General features: G+C 37.5%; 1 protein-coding gene across 13 annotated transcripts in view; it reads left to right on the plus strand.

Moving 5' to 3' along the window:
- The window catches only part of SYNRG (synergin gamma), an 88906-nt gene that overhangs the window by 23506 nt on the left and 51002 nt on the right, over window positions 1-14398 (plus strand). For 6 of the 13 annotated variants that reach the window (XM_040244092.1, XM_040244093.1, XM_040244095.1 and 3 more), the window contains exons 4-10: window positions 4582-4712; window positions 5413-5518; window positions 6255-6366; window positions 9418-9627; window positions 11276-11506; window positions 12466-12543; window positions 14109-14305. In XM_040244092.1, the coding sequence (XP_040100026.1) occupies window positions 4582-4712; window positions 5413-5518; window positions 6255-6366; window positions 9418-9627; window positions 11276-11506; window positions 12466-12543; window positions 14109-14305 (1065 nt within the window). The remainder of the gene's footprint in view (window positions 1-4581; window positions 4713-5412; window positions 5519-6254; window positions 6367-9417; window positions 9628-11275; window positions 11507-12465; window positions 12544-14108; window positions 14306-14398) is intronic. The other 7 variants (XM_040244099.1, XM_040244100.1, XM_040244105.1 and 4 more) reach the window with 3 other exon arrangements.

Consider the following 14398-nt stretch of genomic DNA (forward strand, 5'->3'; position numbering starts at 1 on the left):
TATAGTGGGAGAAGGAGAAATATAATACTAGGACTATGACACTAATTTTTAGCAGCAAGAGAACCACACTGTGATTAAAAATAAATTTGCATGACCACCACCATCCAGGATTTAGAATAGAGTGTTAGTAATTAAGCAATATTACTTGTAACTTAAGTTGTAAAGTACTGGGAGCTATTTATAAACCTGCCAGGTTGCTAGTATTCATTGAACAGGTAATATGTCTGAGCATATGAATAGACAGAAAAAAACATTTAAACCAATTTTAAGTCTGAGTTTGGTGGTGGTTGTTGGTAACTGGACAGGCAGCATAGCATAATGATGGAGAAAATGGATTTTGGAAGCAGAAGCTGCCTGGTTCTAATCCTGGGTCTGTCATTGCCAGTAATGAGTGAGATACTTCACTATTTTCTACTTCAGTTTCCTCATCTGTAAATTGATAATAATAGGAGGACCTACTGCAGAGGTTTATTATAAGAGTTCAATTAATTGATACATGTAAAGCACTTAGAAAAGTCCTTGGAACTTAGTACAGACTTCATAAATATTTGTTCTTATTAAGGTCTTCTTATTAATCATTATCAAAATTATCTCTAATTCTGATGATCTTACATATATTGAGAATTATGTATACAGATGACTAGTTCTATGGCTGATGTTTGACAGGAACACAATAAAATGGTATCTGTTTTACAACTATTGTGTTCTTTCTTCTTATCTAGTTGTTTAATTCTGTATTTGAAGAATCTTTTTTCAGAAAAAAATGGAATCATTACTGTTTTTGAAAGTATTCTATTCTTTCATCAGTATTACTTCTAATGTTAAAGATAATTATTTTATAATAGCTGCTATTTATTTACTCATATGTGCTAAACAGTGTTCCAGGTACTTTACACGTATTGTATTACTTCTAAACCTTGAAACAGTCAACTACGGTCTCAATAAAGGTTCAGAATAAGAAAGTATTTTGGAAAAGTTCAAAAGAAATACTTTTTTTTAATTTGAGGGAAATACTAACATGATTTCTATTAAAGGAAAATCAGACAAAATATACTTTTAAGGCAAAAAGCCTTAAAAGCCTGGAGGTAAAGAGGGCATTTCATTTGATAAGAGATTAAATTCATCAGAAAGATATTAGTTTGTATGCACCTAATAATCTGGTTTCAAAATGTGTAAGATAGAAACTGATGGAAAAATAAGGAGAAATAGACAAGTTCACAATCAGTAAAGATACACATTTAAACGAGCTTCTGAACAAACTTGATTAATGGATAATAGGATACTGTGTCCAACAATTGCAAAACACTTTTGTTTTGGCCACACAGTGTGGCGTACAGGATCCTAGCTCCCTGAGCAGGCATCAGACTCATGCCCCTGCTTTGAGAGTGTGGAGTCTTAATCACTGGACCACCAAGGAAGTCCTCAAAATTACTTTGTTTTTAAGCAAACATGGAATATTGAAATTGAAATATGCTGGGCCATAGCAAATCTCAAGCAACTCAAAGGATTGAAATCTTACAAGGTAGGCGTCCTTGTAAGACTCCTGTGTTGGGAAACCATTTGAGATTTGTAGGCAGAAATTCAGATATGCAGATGACACCACCCTTATGGCAGAAAGTGAAGAGGATCTAAAAAGCCTCTTGATGAAAGTGAAAGAGGAGAGTGAAAAAGTTGGCTTAAAGCTCAACATTCAGAAAACGAAGATCATGGCATCTGGTCCCATCACTTCATGGGAAATAGATGGGGAAACAGTGGAAACAGTATCAGAGTTTATTTTCTGGGGCTCCAAAATCACTGCAGATGGTGACTGCAGCCATGAAAAGAATGCTTACTCCTTGGAAGGAAAGTTATGACCAACCTAGACAGCATATTAAAAAGCTGAGACATTACTTTGCCGAGTAAGGTCCGTCTAGTCAAGGCTATGGTTTTTCCAGTGGTCATGTATGGATGTGAGAGTTGGACTGTGAAGAAAGCTGAGTGCCGAAGAATTGATGCTTTTGAACTGTGGTGTTGGAGAAGACTCTTGAGAGTCCCTTGGACTGCAAGGAGATCCAACCAGTCCATCCTAAAGGAGATCAGTCCTGGTTGTTCATTGGAAGGACTGATGTTGAAGCTGAAACTCCAATACTTTGGCCACCAGATGTGAAGAGTTGACTCATTGGAAAAGACTCTGATGCTGGGAGGGATTGGGGGCAGGAGGAAAATGGGATGACAGAGGACGAGATGGCTGGGTGGCATCAGCAACTCGATGGACATGAGTTTGAGTGAACTCCGGGAGTTAGTGATGGACAGGGAGGCCTGGCGTGCTGCGATTCATGGGGTCGCAAAGAGTTGGACACGACTGAGCAACTGAACTGAACTGTGACAAAGAATCCACCTGCCAATGCAGGCGATATGGATTCAATCCCTGGTCTGGAAGACCCCACATGTCTCGGAGCACCCAGGCCCATGTACCACAACTATTGTGCCTGTGCTCTAGAGCCTGGGAGCTGCAGCTGCTGAGGCCTGCATACCCTAGAGTCTCTGCTCCACAATGGGAGAAGCCACCTCAGTGAGAAGTGTGTGCGCTGCCTCTAGAGAGTAGCCCCTGCTCACCACAACTAGAGTAAAGCCCTCACAGCAGCAAAGACCCAGCACAGCTGAAAATAAACATTTTTAAAAAGAATTTAAGGTGACTCTTCAAAGTTTTTCTCTCCAGTAAGATTAAGTGGTTTGGGTATAAGGACAAGAGAAAGTGATTGATTAGCTGACTAACAAGAATGAAGTCCCAGGTGACCATACCAAAGAAGCCAGAGGTAGGGGAGCTAAGGATGTTTACAAGGATATTTAATATTGAATCCTGGAGTCTAAGCTGAGCAAAAAGAGAAGTGAGGGCATGATGAGCATGATGGATGGTGGGAAAGTGGGAAGATTAATGGATGGGAGGGAAGTATTAATGAAATAAAAGAATTACTGGAGAGCATGAACTGGAAGAATAGAAAGTGGTGGTCAATTATTGGTATGCTTAAAATCAAGATTTTGGAGATGGTGCAGCTACTGGGCCAGGTGAGCAGGGCGATGACCATGGAATGGGAAGCTAGAGTGGTATGTTGGACATGACTGTGAAGAGGAGGCCTGAGACGCTGGTGTTAGATGAGTTGTCCCCATGATTATTGACCATAACCAGGAGCAGTTTAAGAGTAGAATGGACCATAGCAAGGATTTGAAGTTGAAGAGTGAGGGAGTAGATGGCATAAATAGGGTAGGAGAGTAACTGATGAAGTCTGATTGCAAGAAATTAAAATGTGTCCAGGGTTTTGAAGGAAAAGAGACAAGAAAAGGGGTTTAGAGCCAAAGAGAATATTGTCCATTTACAGGAACTGTTGGAAGAAAAGTAGCAGTCTCCAAGTGAGAGGGCTTCCAGGGACAGCCAAGTTTCAAGTTAGGAAATGAAGGGGAACCTTTCAGGGAGAAGGTTGAAGAATAGAGACATTTTCACTCAGTAAAAATTAGCCGTTAACCATCATTTCCATTGTCACCATCATCATGATTCATACTAAGTTTTGTGGTTAGCTCTTGTGCAGTGCTATTCTTGTGGACACTTCAGTAAACTTTATACTGTTGTATTGATATGTCATTTGGTATTCATTAAATGTATTCTTTTTCTGTAAAAGTTTGGATACCAAGGGTATAATAATATAAAAATATTCATTATCCTATCATACATATTGGAAATACGTGTTTAATCTCATTTGTGGAATAACTGCCGTATGCCAGGCTCTTATCTATAGCTAGAAATACAAAGACAAGTAAGATACAACACCTCAAAGAGTATGGATTGTGAGCTCACCAGATAAAACGTGTGTGTGTGTGTGCTTTCTAACACACCTAGTCTGAAAGATTCAATACACACTTCCTTAGCCTGTTAGTGGTGGTCCTCTCAAAGACATGAAGGCAGTGGAAGAGGCAAGATATTAAGGGGAGCTTTTTATTTTTAGCCTATGTCCTTTAAATCTTCTATTAAAATTAATTAATACAGGACTTCCCTTGTGGTCCAGTGGTTAAGAATCTGCCTGCCAATGCAGGGGACACAGGTTCCGTCTTCCCCGGTCCGGGAAGATTCCGTGTGGCGCCAGGCAGTTAAGCCTGTTCGCTACGACTACTGACGCCCGAGTACCCTAGAGCCCGTGCTCTGCGAGGGAAGCTACCACGATGAGAAGCACCCACCACCAACTAAAGAGGAGCCCCTGCTTGCCTCAACTCGAGAAAGTCCTTGCAGAGCAATAAAGACCCAGAGCAACCAAAAATAAATAAAGTTAAAAAAATAATAAGCTATGCTTTATTAAAAATGCATTTATATAGTTTGTTAACTAAAAATAAGAAAAGTTATGGAAGCTACAGTTTTTCTTTGTAGTAGTTAAAAGAAAAAGTTGTGGGGACTTCCCTGGCGATCCAGTGCTTAAGACCCCATGCTTCCACTGCAGGGGGCACAGGTTGCATCCCTGGTCAGGGAACTGATCCCACATGCTGCGTAGCACAGCCAAAAATAAAAAGAAGAGAAATTATGTTTTTTAAGCCTAAGTCTTTGTCTGTTGTTTCTAGGCAGGGATCCCAATGGCACCAATACCAGCAGGAGGAATGCCTTACCTGGGACAAGCACCATTCCTGGGAATGCGTCCTCCAGGCCCACAGTACACTCCAGACATGCAGAAGCAGTTTGCCGAGGAGCAACAGTAAGAAACCTCAGGATACAAGGATAAAGATGCATGATAGCACTTAAGTTTAAAATGGTCAGATAATTTGTGGTGCAGATTTGAAGAGGAAACAGTCACAGTCCCCTTAAAGATCTTTAAAATGCTCTTATTATTTAAAAGTGTAAAGCCAGAAGGGACCTTAGAGATCCTAGAATTCAGTCCACTGATGTTACATCTGGGGAAAATGAAGTCCAAAGAAATAAGCAACTTGTCAGCCCAGGCTACACAGTTACTAGAAAAACCTGGACCCAAGTGCAGGCCTCCTGATTCCCAGAGCTGTTGCTCTTTCTCACGTGTGATACTGCCTCCTCAAGTAGAAGTTTCTTTTTTGTATGCAGAGCAAAGAGTGTGTTTATTTTGTCTACCTCTCTGTTTTTTTATATATATGTACTTTGAATGTAGAATGTTGTCTCCTACTTTTGCAAATTACCTTTTGCAAGGTAAGAAATAAGTTCACATCTATAATTTAGGTAAATCACTTTTTAGACTTATTTCATATGTTTCAAAATTCATATAGTGGAGACATAGGATTATGTTCAGAAAATTAGATACAATTATCCGTGAAGTTTTTAGTTCTAGGAATGCAAGATGACATTGCTGAAACTATTCGTAGAAGAAGTATGAATCTAACAGTTAAGAATCCCCGAAGCTGGCTCCTTCATGGTTGTTTTTCCTTCAGAAAACGATTTGAACAGCAGCAAAAGCTCTTAGAAGAAGAAAGAAAAAGACGCCAGTTTGAAGAGCAGAAGCAAAAGCTCAGACTTCTGAGTAGCGTGAAACCCAAGGTAATGTACTCCACCCCACAGCACACCCCCTGCGCGTGCCTCTTCTCACTCATTCAGTGGATTTTGTCACCGGTACACCAGGCCCAGGCCGTAGGTGTGATTGACTGATTTTCCGTTTGTCTTAAGTCCAAAAGTGAAGGGCTTTTCTTTTTCTGTAAAGAGACTTTATTGCTGAAGGGAATGAGATGTCAGTCATTATCTTCTCCATCTGTGTGTACTACCTTCGGGGTGCTTATAACCTTTTCTTGGAAAACATTAACACTGGAGACTTAACATCGAACACCTATACCCTAAAGCAGGGGTCCCCAGCCTCTGGGATCTAATTTCCTGATGATCTGAAGTGGAGCTGTTGTAATGGAAATAAAGTGCATAACAAATGTCACGTGCTTGAATTATGCTGAAACACTCTCTGCCTTCCCCATCGCCCGACCCTCCACACACACCTCCCATCCCTGTCCCTATCTGTGGAGAAATTGTCTCCACGAACCGGCCCCTGGTGCCAAAAAGGTTGGGGACTACTGGCCTAAAGTAATGGACCTTTTAATAATATTCTATGGAGTATTGTTTTATTTTGCTATGTGTCAATGTTTTTCTGACTTGGAGAATTCACTGCCTGACATATGTGGTAAAATATTGGAAATAGTTGAATATCTGCAGTTCTCTTTCAGCTTGTGTGGATTTAGGACAAAGTGTGAGAGGTAAGTGAAGAAATATATCTACGTTTATTGTCTCTCAGACAGGAGAGAAGAGTAGAGATGATGCTTTGGAAGCCATAAAAGGAAACTTAGATGGGTTTTCCAGAGATGCTAAGATGCACCCTACTCCAGCATCACACCCTAAGAAACCAGGTAGTTTAAATTTTAATTTTCTTTTGATGGAAGATGATTGAAGTCCCTGTGCTTTTAATTGACGTGTGTGTTTGTGTGTGTGTGTGTGTGTGTGTGTAGAGTGAGTGTTGAATTCTTCCAGGTAGTTTTAATTGTAATCTTCTTTTGATGGAAGATGATTGAAGTCCCTGTGCTTTTAATTGACGTGTGTGTGTGTATGTGTGTGGAGAGTGAGTGTTGAATTGTGTGTGTGTGTGGAGAGTGAGTGTTGAATTCTTCCTTCAAGCTAAATACAGATTTAGATGTTTTAAAATTTATAGTGGATTAGGAGCTATGGTCTAGATAACTGTCTTGGGGGGGAAAACCTTCTTGTCTTCTAGTAAATGTCAGTATGTCAACTTTACTTGTAAATCTTCTGTAGAAATGAGTATGTTAACATTAGTAAAATTCATTCACTCAAAGCAAATGTAGTAAATGAGTTTACTATTGAATTCTTATTATTTTAAATTAATTTTGCTTTTTATGAACTAGTGAACTAGTTTAGGTTTTACTCAATGTGATTAAACTTACAAATTTTCTCAATGATTCCTTTAAAAAGTCTATTTTCTCGTGAAATTTTAGTTTTTTCTTTGTAGAAATGAAAATACATTTCTTTGTAGTTTTTATTTCATTATTTTGTATATTCCTTTCATTATGTCATCATCAAATAAGCAAAGGAAAAGTACCTGATAAAGCAGAGTAAAGGAAATTTGTGGGGGGCAGGGGGTGGGATTGCACATGTGTTAAACATGTAGCAGCTGAAATGAATCTTCACATAGCTGTTACCACATCCTTTTTTAAAATTTGATATTTTGACATTTTATTCTCTGTTAATTTCAAGTTTAACATACCATTAATGGGTGAATAGTTTTCATAGATAATTCAGCTAAATACTATTTTTTCCTAGCATATATCATATTGACAAATTTTATCTTAAACCTTCATAGTATCTTTTATAGGTGATATCAGAAGAAATAATCTAATGTTGGCACAGTAATGAGTTCTTGACTTTCTGGGACAGCTTTGCCTCTGTCCATTAATTTCACTTGTTAGATTATATACTCAGGTTATCATTACAAAAAATGTGCCCCAAAGTAAAATATATACTGAGATTGAAAAGGGAATGGATATTAGTGATCAGAATGAGTTCAGAAAGGAAAAGCATACCTCAAGGTGAAAATTTATAAGCTGAGTAAGCTAGTCAGTAAATCACTGAAGTATAGTCATTGGAACGGTAAAATTGGACCCAGCATGGAGCTTAGAAAAAGGAGAAGAAGGCAGAGAGGGACGGTCATTGCCAGGTCACATACTGCTCTGTCCATATAGAATGCCTCGTTTGGGCAGCCAAGTATAGTTTAACAACTTCACAGGTTAAATAATAAATTGCGGTTTTGATGTTCAGTTAATTTCTTGGGTTCATTCAGCATGCATGCAGTTAGCTGTTTCTAGTTAACTGCTTCATGCTTAGCTAGAAAAATACTTTTTTTTCTGAAGCAAGCCCAAGGAATTACCAGAGCTTCTCCAGCTAGGATCTTAAACATAGGCCTAAAGCACCTAAAGAGTTTCCAGCCTTTTTCCACCAAAGACATCTTTTAATTTTTGCCTGTAGACTGTTTATCTTAAAATAGTGAATATACAAGCTGTATCACATAATTTTTATGCTTATTAATCATATATATATAGCTATGAGTTTTTAAGCCAAATATATACCACATAGAATAAAAGTAATTCCAGTAAAATGCAAAGAAATATTGGTAAAGCCTAAAAAAAAAATTGGTTTAGCCCAAATAGGATCCATCTAAAAATATTCATAGTAGCTCTCTCAGTTTTCCATTATTGCTATTTTCTACCAGTAATGGTCAGAGAACTGAAACTGAGAATTTAAGTACACGCTCTCAGACACTCTCAGTAACCGTTATTGGGAGGGTTGGGATTCATTATGACATGGCTTTTTTTTCTTTTTTATTTTTTTTATAGTCATTTTGCATTTTTCATAGAACTTTAGTGCTTCCAGGTTTTATTTCATGAATCCAAAAGAGAAGCACATAGGGTCCCCATTTTTCAAATGAGGGCTTTAAAAAAAAAAAAAGACTGCTCCTTGTGACATTAGACTTTAGTACCAATAAATGTTATAGCAATTCAAAGTTTGCAGTGTGAAGAAGCAACAATAATAGTATTGTGAATGAGCCTTGTATTAAACCTAATCCCTGTAGAGAGGTTTATTACATAAGTGAATCTCATATTTGACAGTAAAAAGCCGTACTGACATTTGTATCTTTTAGAGGCAGAGTTCTTTTAAACATAGCACTTAGCTAGGGTTTATTTTTTTGATTGGCTGCTAAGTTATTTGACTTAACACTTTATGGTGTCCTAATTTTGGTGCTTCTCCCAAGAAAGCATCACTTTGGTAATGTGTTTGATGTTCTTGTTGCCCCTGTAATTTTCATTCCCTGTATAGTAGCTTTCATCCTCATATGAAATATGAACTATGCTAAGTGTATCAATTAGGCATGATTTATCAAAAATTATAAGTATGTGTCATGCATTGTATTTTACTGGCATAATGAAATTTAGTCATCAGCATATATCTCTAAAATGTATTCAACAGCATATAGGCAGATTTTCTTATTTATATTGGTTTGAGAAAATAGTATCCAAATAAACAGATCATTTGAGTTTCAAAAGTAATCACCACTTTGATGTAAATTACTAGTGGTCTCAAGGAAAAACATTAGTGCTATTCTAATAAAAGAAGGAAAGAAATTTTGAATTTTACAGTTTTCTCCTTTTGAACCAAGTGCAAAATAGCTATAAAGCCTCTTTTTTAAAAAGACCAATAAGTTACTTATGGATGGTCATCGAAGTGCTTTGCATTCACTGTGCGATTCCGCTTGACTGTTGTTACACGGTGTTTCTTAGTCACCTCCACTGTTCCCGTTTCAGTGTATTCTGTTGGAGTTGTGTTGCATCTCAGTTTCTTTTCCCCTGTTAATTTCATTTCTGTGTGTTTCATTGCCATTTTCCGTTTTGCAGATTATCCCACATCATCTCATTCTACTAAAACTGTCTCCCCATCACCTGCCTTTCTTGATGAAGAAGAATTCAGTGACTTTATGCAGGGACCTGTTGAAGTTCCCACATGTGGGCCTTCCTCCACTTCCCAGCCTTTTCAGTCTTTCCATTCCACCACCCCACTTGGCCAGTTGCATGTACAGAAGGCTGGAGCACAGCCTCTCCCTCCAGGTCAGAGTCCGGTGTCTGTTGCCTTACATGGTGTCCCTGAGCAAATTCCTTGTTTCTTTACTGCTTCGGCTCATACAATGTGCAGGAAACAGGTTAACTCCTAAGCTCTTAATGAAAGTATTTTGAAAAACCTAGGAAAATTTATTTCACTTACATACGTAGAATAATACAGTGATGTTGGCAAAGAAACATGGGCCTGAATATGTGAGTACTATTGAAATTCACCAAAATATGACTCTAGATAAGAATCTAGATTTTTTTAAAAAATCTAGGGGCCTCACGTTCTGAAAAACTGATTTGAAACTTCTACTGCTAAATTTGGGACCTATTTTTATTATTACTTTTTAAATTACAAAGTATGCTAACACGTTTACAGGAGACTTGGAAAATACGGAAAAAAGTTACATATAGTTCCACTAAATATTACAATTATTTTAAAGTAAATTAAGATTTTTTGTTAAAGTTTTAGTATCAAGCTCTCAGAAATCAATAGAATGAATAGACAGAAAAATAGAGGTATATAGTAGACCTTTAAAGCACTGTGAACCAATTCAACAATTAAGATTTATATGGTTTTCATATAACAGCAGGGTACAAACTCTGTCCATATTTCCTGAACTGTAAATCAGGAGACACTGGAATATATCCACGGACATAAAGCAAGGTGAAAAAAACAAGGTACAAAAGTTTCATGGTCTAAAGGTATTGAAAGGACAGAGTCTGTTCTCTTTTTACTATGAAATTATATTAGAAATCAATATCAAAAGTTATTTGAAAATAACCCACATATTTTCAAGTGTACTGTGACATTTACCAAAACTTAGCCTTTGAAAGCCTCAATAAAGTTAAAAGACTGAAAAAACACAGAGGCTGATTGCAGAGGAGAAACATTTAAATGAGAAATTAATTTCAAAATGAGAATTAATATCAAAGATTACTTTAAAAAACGCCATGTATTTGGAAATTAAATGCCCACTTTTAAACGGTAAGTGTATCTAAGAAGTTAGGGTCCATTTTAATCATGTTAGAACAAACTGATTTTTTCAGAAGGTGACTCTTGTTTGATCATTTTCTTAAGAGTAATGAGCCAGGGAAAGCTGCTTTAGAAAGTGCTCTCTGGTTCAGTGGTAAAGCACATGGGGGTTCAGAAGCCCAGGGTCTCCATTTACTATCAGTTTGTCCTTGGACAAATCTTTGAACATTTCTGTACCTTGGTTTTAATCACATGTGGGAGCGAGGGGTGAGGGGGCCACTTACTCTGTCTTGAGATTTAGAATAGTGCTGAGAGGGCTCTTAGCTGACATGTTCTTGTCCACACTTTCTCAATTGACAGATGCAGAAATAGGCAGTAGTCTATAGAAGTGTCTATATCTTGTGTAGGTCACCAAATTTCTAAGGTAACACATCTTCCACCATGCTGTTCTACCTATTGTTTCACAGAATTCCTGAAAATCAAAGAAGATAATGATGGTAAAGTTCTCTAAAATCACTGAAGTATCTCAAGTCCTATACAAACATGTGGGCTTGAATTATTTCAAAATTTATATGTGGCAGGACTTTCCCTTTAGAATCTGGGGGTGGAAATGGATGGTTGAAAAATTAGAAGCTTGCAATAATATACAAATAATCCTTCATGCTGTTTGTTTAGGCTCTTCCTTGGAGAAGCTCCTAGTATCTTGTGATTTAAGTACATCTGGGCAGGAACAAATTAAATTAAATACCTCTGAAGCTGGGCACAAAGCCCTAGGCCCAGGTTCCAGTAAGAACCATCCCAGTTTAATGGCCAATAATGGGGGTGCTGTAGATGGACGTGTAAGTGGTACCACTACTGCAGAGGCAGAAAAGACTTCAGACCAAAACCTGTCCATTGAAGAGAGTGGTGAGCTCATGAAATTTTCAGCAAAAAGTTCATTTAACCAAATGTCGCTCAAATGCTAACACCTTAAGCGTTAATCTTAAAATGAATGCTGCTTGATTTTGCTAATTGAAATTTTTTGCTTAAAATATATGTAATGCATTCTTTTCTGTAATTAACCCCTATGATTTTGCTCTAAATTCTTTCAACACACTGTTACTCCTTAAAAAAATTTTTTTTGATAACCAGTTTTTTAATCAAAATCATTCCTGATTTAAAATTTCTTCTTTTATTTTATAAAAACTTTTTCCCCTCTTAAACTTTCTGTTCTTCCTTAAGGTTGAAAAGTTAAAATTTAACTGGAAAAGTCACCAATGAGAATATGTTTTGCTTCTTTGAAATAAACCGTATACACCGCTGCCTGAAGATCCACATTTTTGTACACTCAGCTTGCAGAGATGAATGTGGACAACTCAGGAGGCAAACTCTTGGAGGCTGTTTACAGGACCAAGTGAAAAACAAAAAAATTTAAATAAAAATGCTGTACATCTGAGGCAGCAGTGGCATATTCAAGATTTTAAAACATAAGACTTTGCAAAGAAACATTATTAAAAGCTGCAAGTGAAGCTTGGACAAATTTTTTTTGTACACCTAATTTTTAAACCATTGCCTATCATGTTTTTGCCTTTGATTTGTAGTATATGTGAATGGCACAAGCTTCATGTGATCCAGAGTATTGATTTGGTACATCTTAGGGATTTTTTTGTTTATGTTTTTATAAACATAAACTGTGTTTTTAGTTTATGCCTTAGGACAACGTTAATGTATGAGAGTTGGTTAGAAACCAAATTTTAGTTGAATTGGTGACTTTTTTTTAGTGTCTCCAGCCAGCACTCTTCTTATAAAAAGCCATGACTCAGTGTGATTTCCGCTTCTGTTGCATGGACCATTACATACATTAGATGATGTTCTTTATCTCCTAGGTGTGGGGGTATTTCCCTCACAGGATCCTGTTCAGCCCAGAATGCCTCCTTGGATTTACAATGAGAGTTTGGTTCCAGGTAAAAAGAGCTTTTTTGCCCAAGATTCCTATCTGGATACTTGACTTCAAATGTTGTAATGTTGTAAATGTTTACTAGCGTGGCTACAGAATACGCAGAAGAAATTATAACTTTATTTTTTCTAACAGAGTACAGAAAATTAAATGCAGCTAGTGTTTATGACTGCCTCACATATGAAATAACTATATAAATGAAGGAAAAGTATTTTGTTGTAATGTTTTAATGGCCATCATATAACTTTTATTTCTAAAAGTTTGTCTTAGATTTACTATTTTAAAAGACACTATCAAAATATAGCATCACCAACTCAGTGGACATGAATTAGAGCAGACTCTGAGAGATAGCGAAGAACAGGGAATCCTGGCGTGCTGCAGTCCACAAGGTCGCAAAGAATCGGACACGACCTAGCTTCTGAAGCTTTTAAACACACACGTAATTTCCTAGCCAAAATATGTGTTCTTGAACTTCCCTGGTGGTCCAGTAGTTAAGAATCGCCTGCCAATGCAAGGGACATGGGTTCCATCCCTGGTCTGGGAGGATCCCACATGTCACCGAGCAGCTAAGCCCACGAGCCGCAACTGCTGAAGCCCACACTAGATCCCATGCTCTGCAGCAAAAGAAGCCAGCGCCATGAGAAGCCTGTGTGCAGGAGTGAAGAGCCCAGCACAGCCAAATAAATCAATACAAATTTAAAAAACACATGTTCATATGGTATGCCTACTAACCTTTAATCCATATGTAATGCTAGATGTAGAATTTCTTTTTAAACATTTTTCTCTGTCTACCTTAGCCCTGCTTTCATCCATCAACTCCTCTAACTAGGGTCTCCAGATTCAGCAAATCTGCATACAGAACATCCAGTTGAATTTGAATTTTATATAAACAGCAAACAATTATTTAGAATAAGTATACCCCATGCAATATTGGCATCCTGTATTTTATTCAGCAACCCTATCCCTAACAGCTTTTCCCACTTTGTCCTTTGGAAAGTCCATTTTATTGTGAAAGAATCCCCAGTGAACCCTTCCCTTTTTTCAAACACTTACTCTCCTCTCTCACTTCAACTGTAACTGTGTCTTCCTCTGAAGGCTCTGTTCCCAAACACCTTACCCAATGATGTTTTCTCTAATAGCCTCTGCTTCGCTGGGACAAGAGAAAGGTGATATGGGTATAATTTGTGCTTCCCACTGCTATTAATGTTTGAAGATTATTAGTTCTACCATCATTACTCTACAACTTCTTTTTTTAAAATATGAAGCATCTGCTTATACCACCTCTGTCTTATTGCTGTTACTGTCTCCTAGTGAGAAGACTCCCTCTTACCTTTAACCCAAAATCTTCATCTGTAGAACTAAGCTCCAGCCTCTCTTCTAAGCTCCAGACCCTAATTGTCTGCTGGACATTTCCACTTGAATATCTTTATAGCAACTCAAACCCTTGATGTGGCTTCAGTTCTGTTAAAGCAGTTTAACTTAGGATTATTCATGTATAAGCATCAATGACAACAAAAAAGGTGAATCATTTGTAATATGTTTACGTTTGTAACCTGGTCTTTCCTTTGATAGATGCCTATAAGAAAATTTTAGAAACCACAATGACTCCAACTGGAATAGACACTGCTAAACTTTATCCCATCCTGATGTCATCTGGGCTGCCCAGGGAAACTCTTGGACAGATATGGGCCTTAGCTAATCGAACCACACCTGGAAAACTGACTAAAGAAGAACTTTATACCGTTCTTGCCATGATAGCAGTAACACAGGTAGACATTCTTTTGAAGATTAGGTTTATATTTTCAGTGTAAACTGAGAGAATGTGAATCCTTTTTTCTACGACTTATAGAACTCTTTGGACA

Source organism: Oryx dammah, unplaced genomic scaffold, assembly GCF_014754425.2.
Source record: "Oryx dammah isolate SB20612 unplaced genomic scaffold, SCBI_Odam_1.1 HiC_scaffold_8, whole genome shotgun sequence".
Classification (NCBI taxonomy): domain Eukaryota; kingdom Metazoa; phylum Chordata; class Mammalia; order Artiodactyla; family Bovidae; genus Oryx; species Oryx dammah.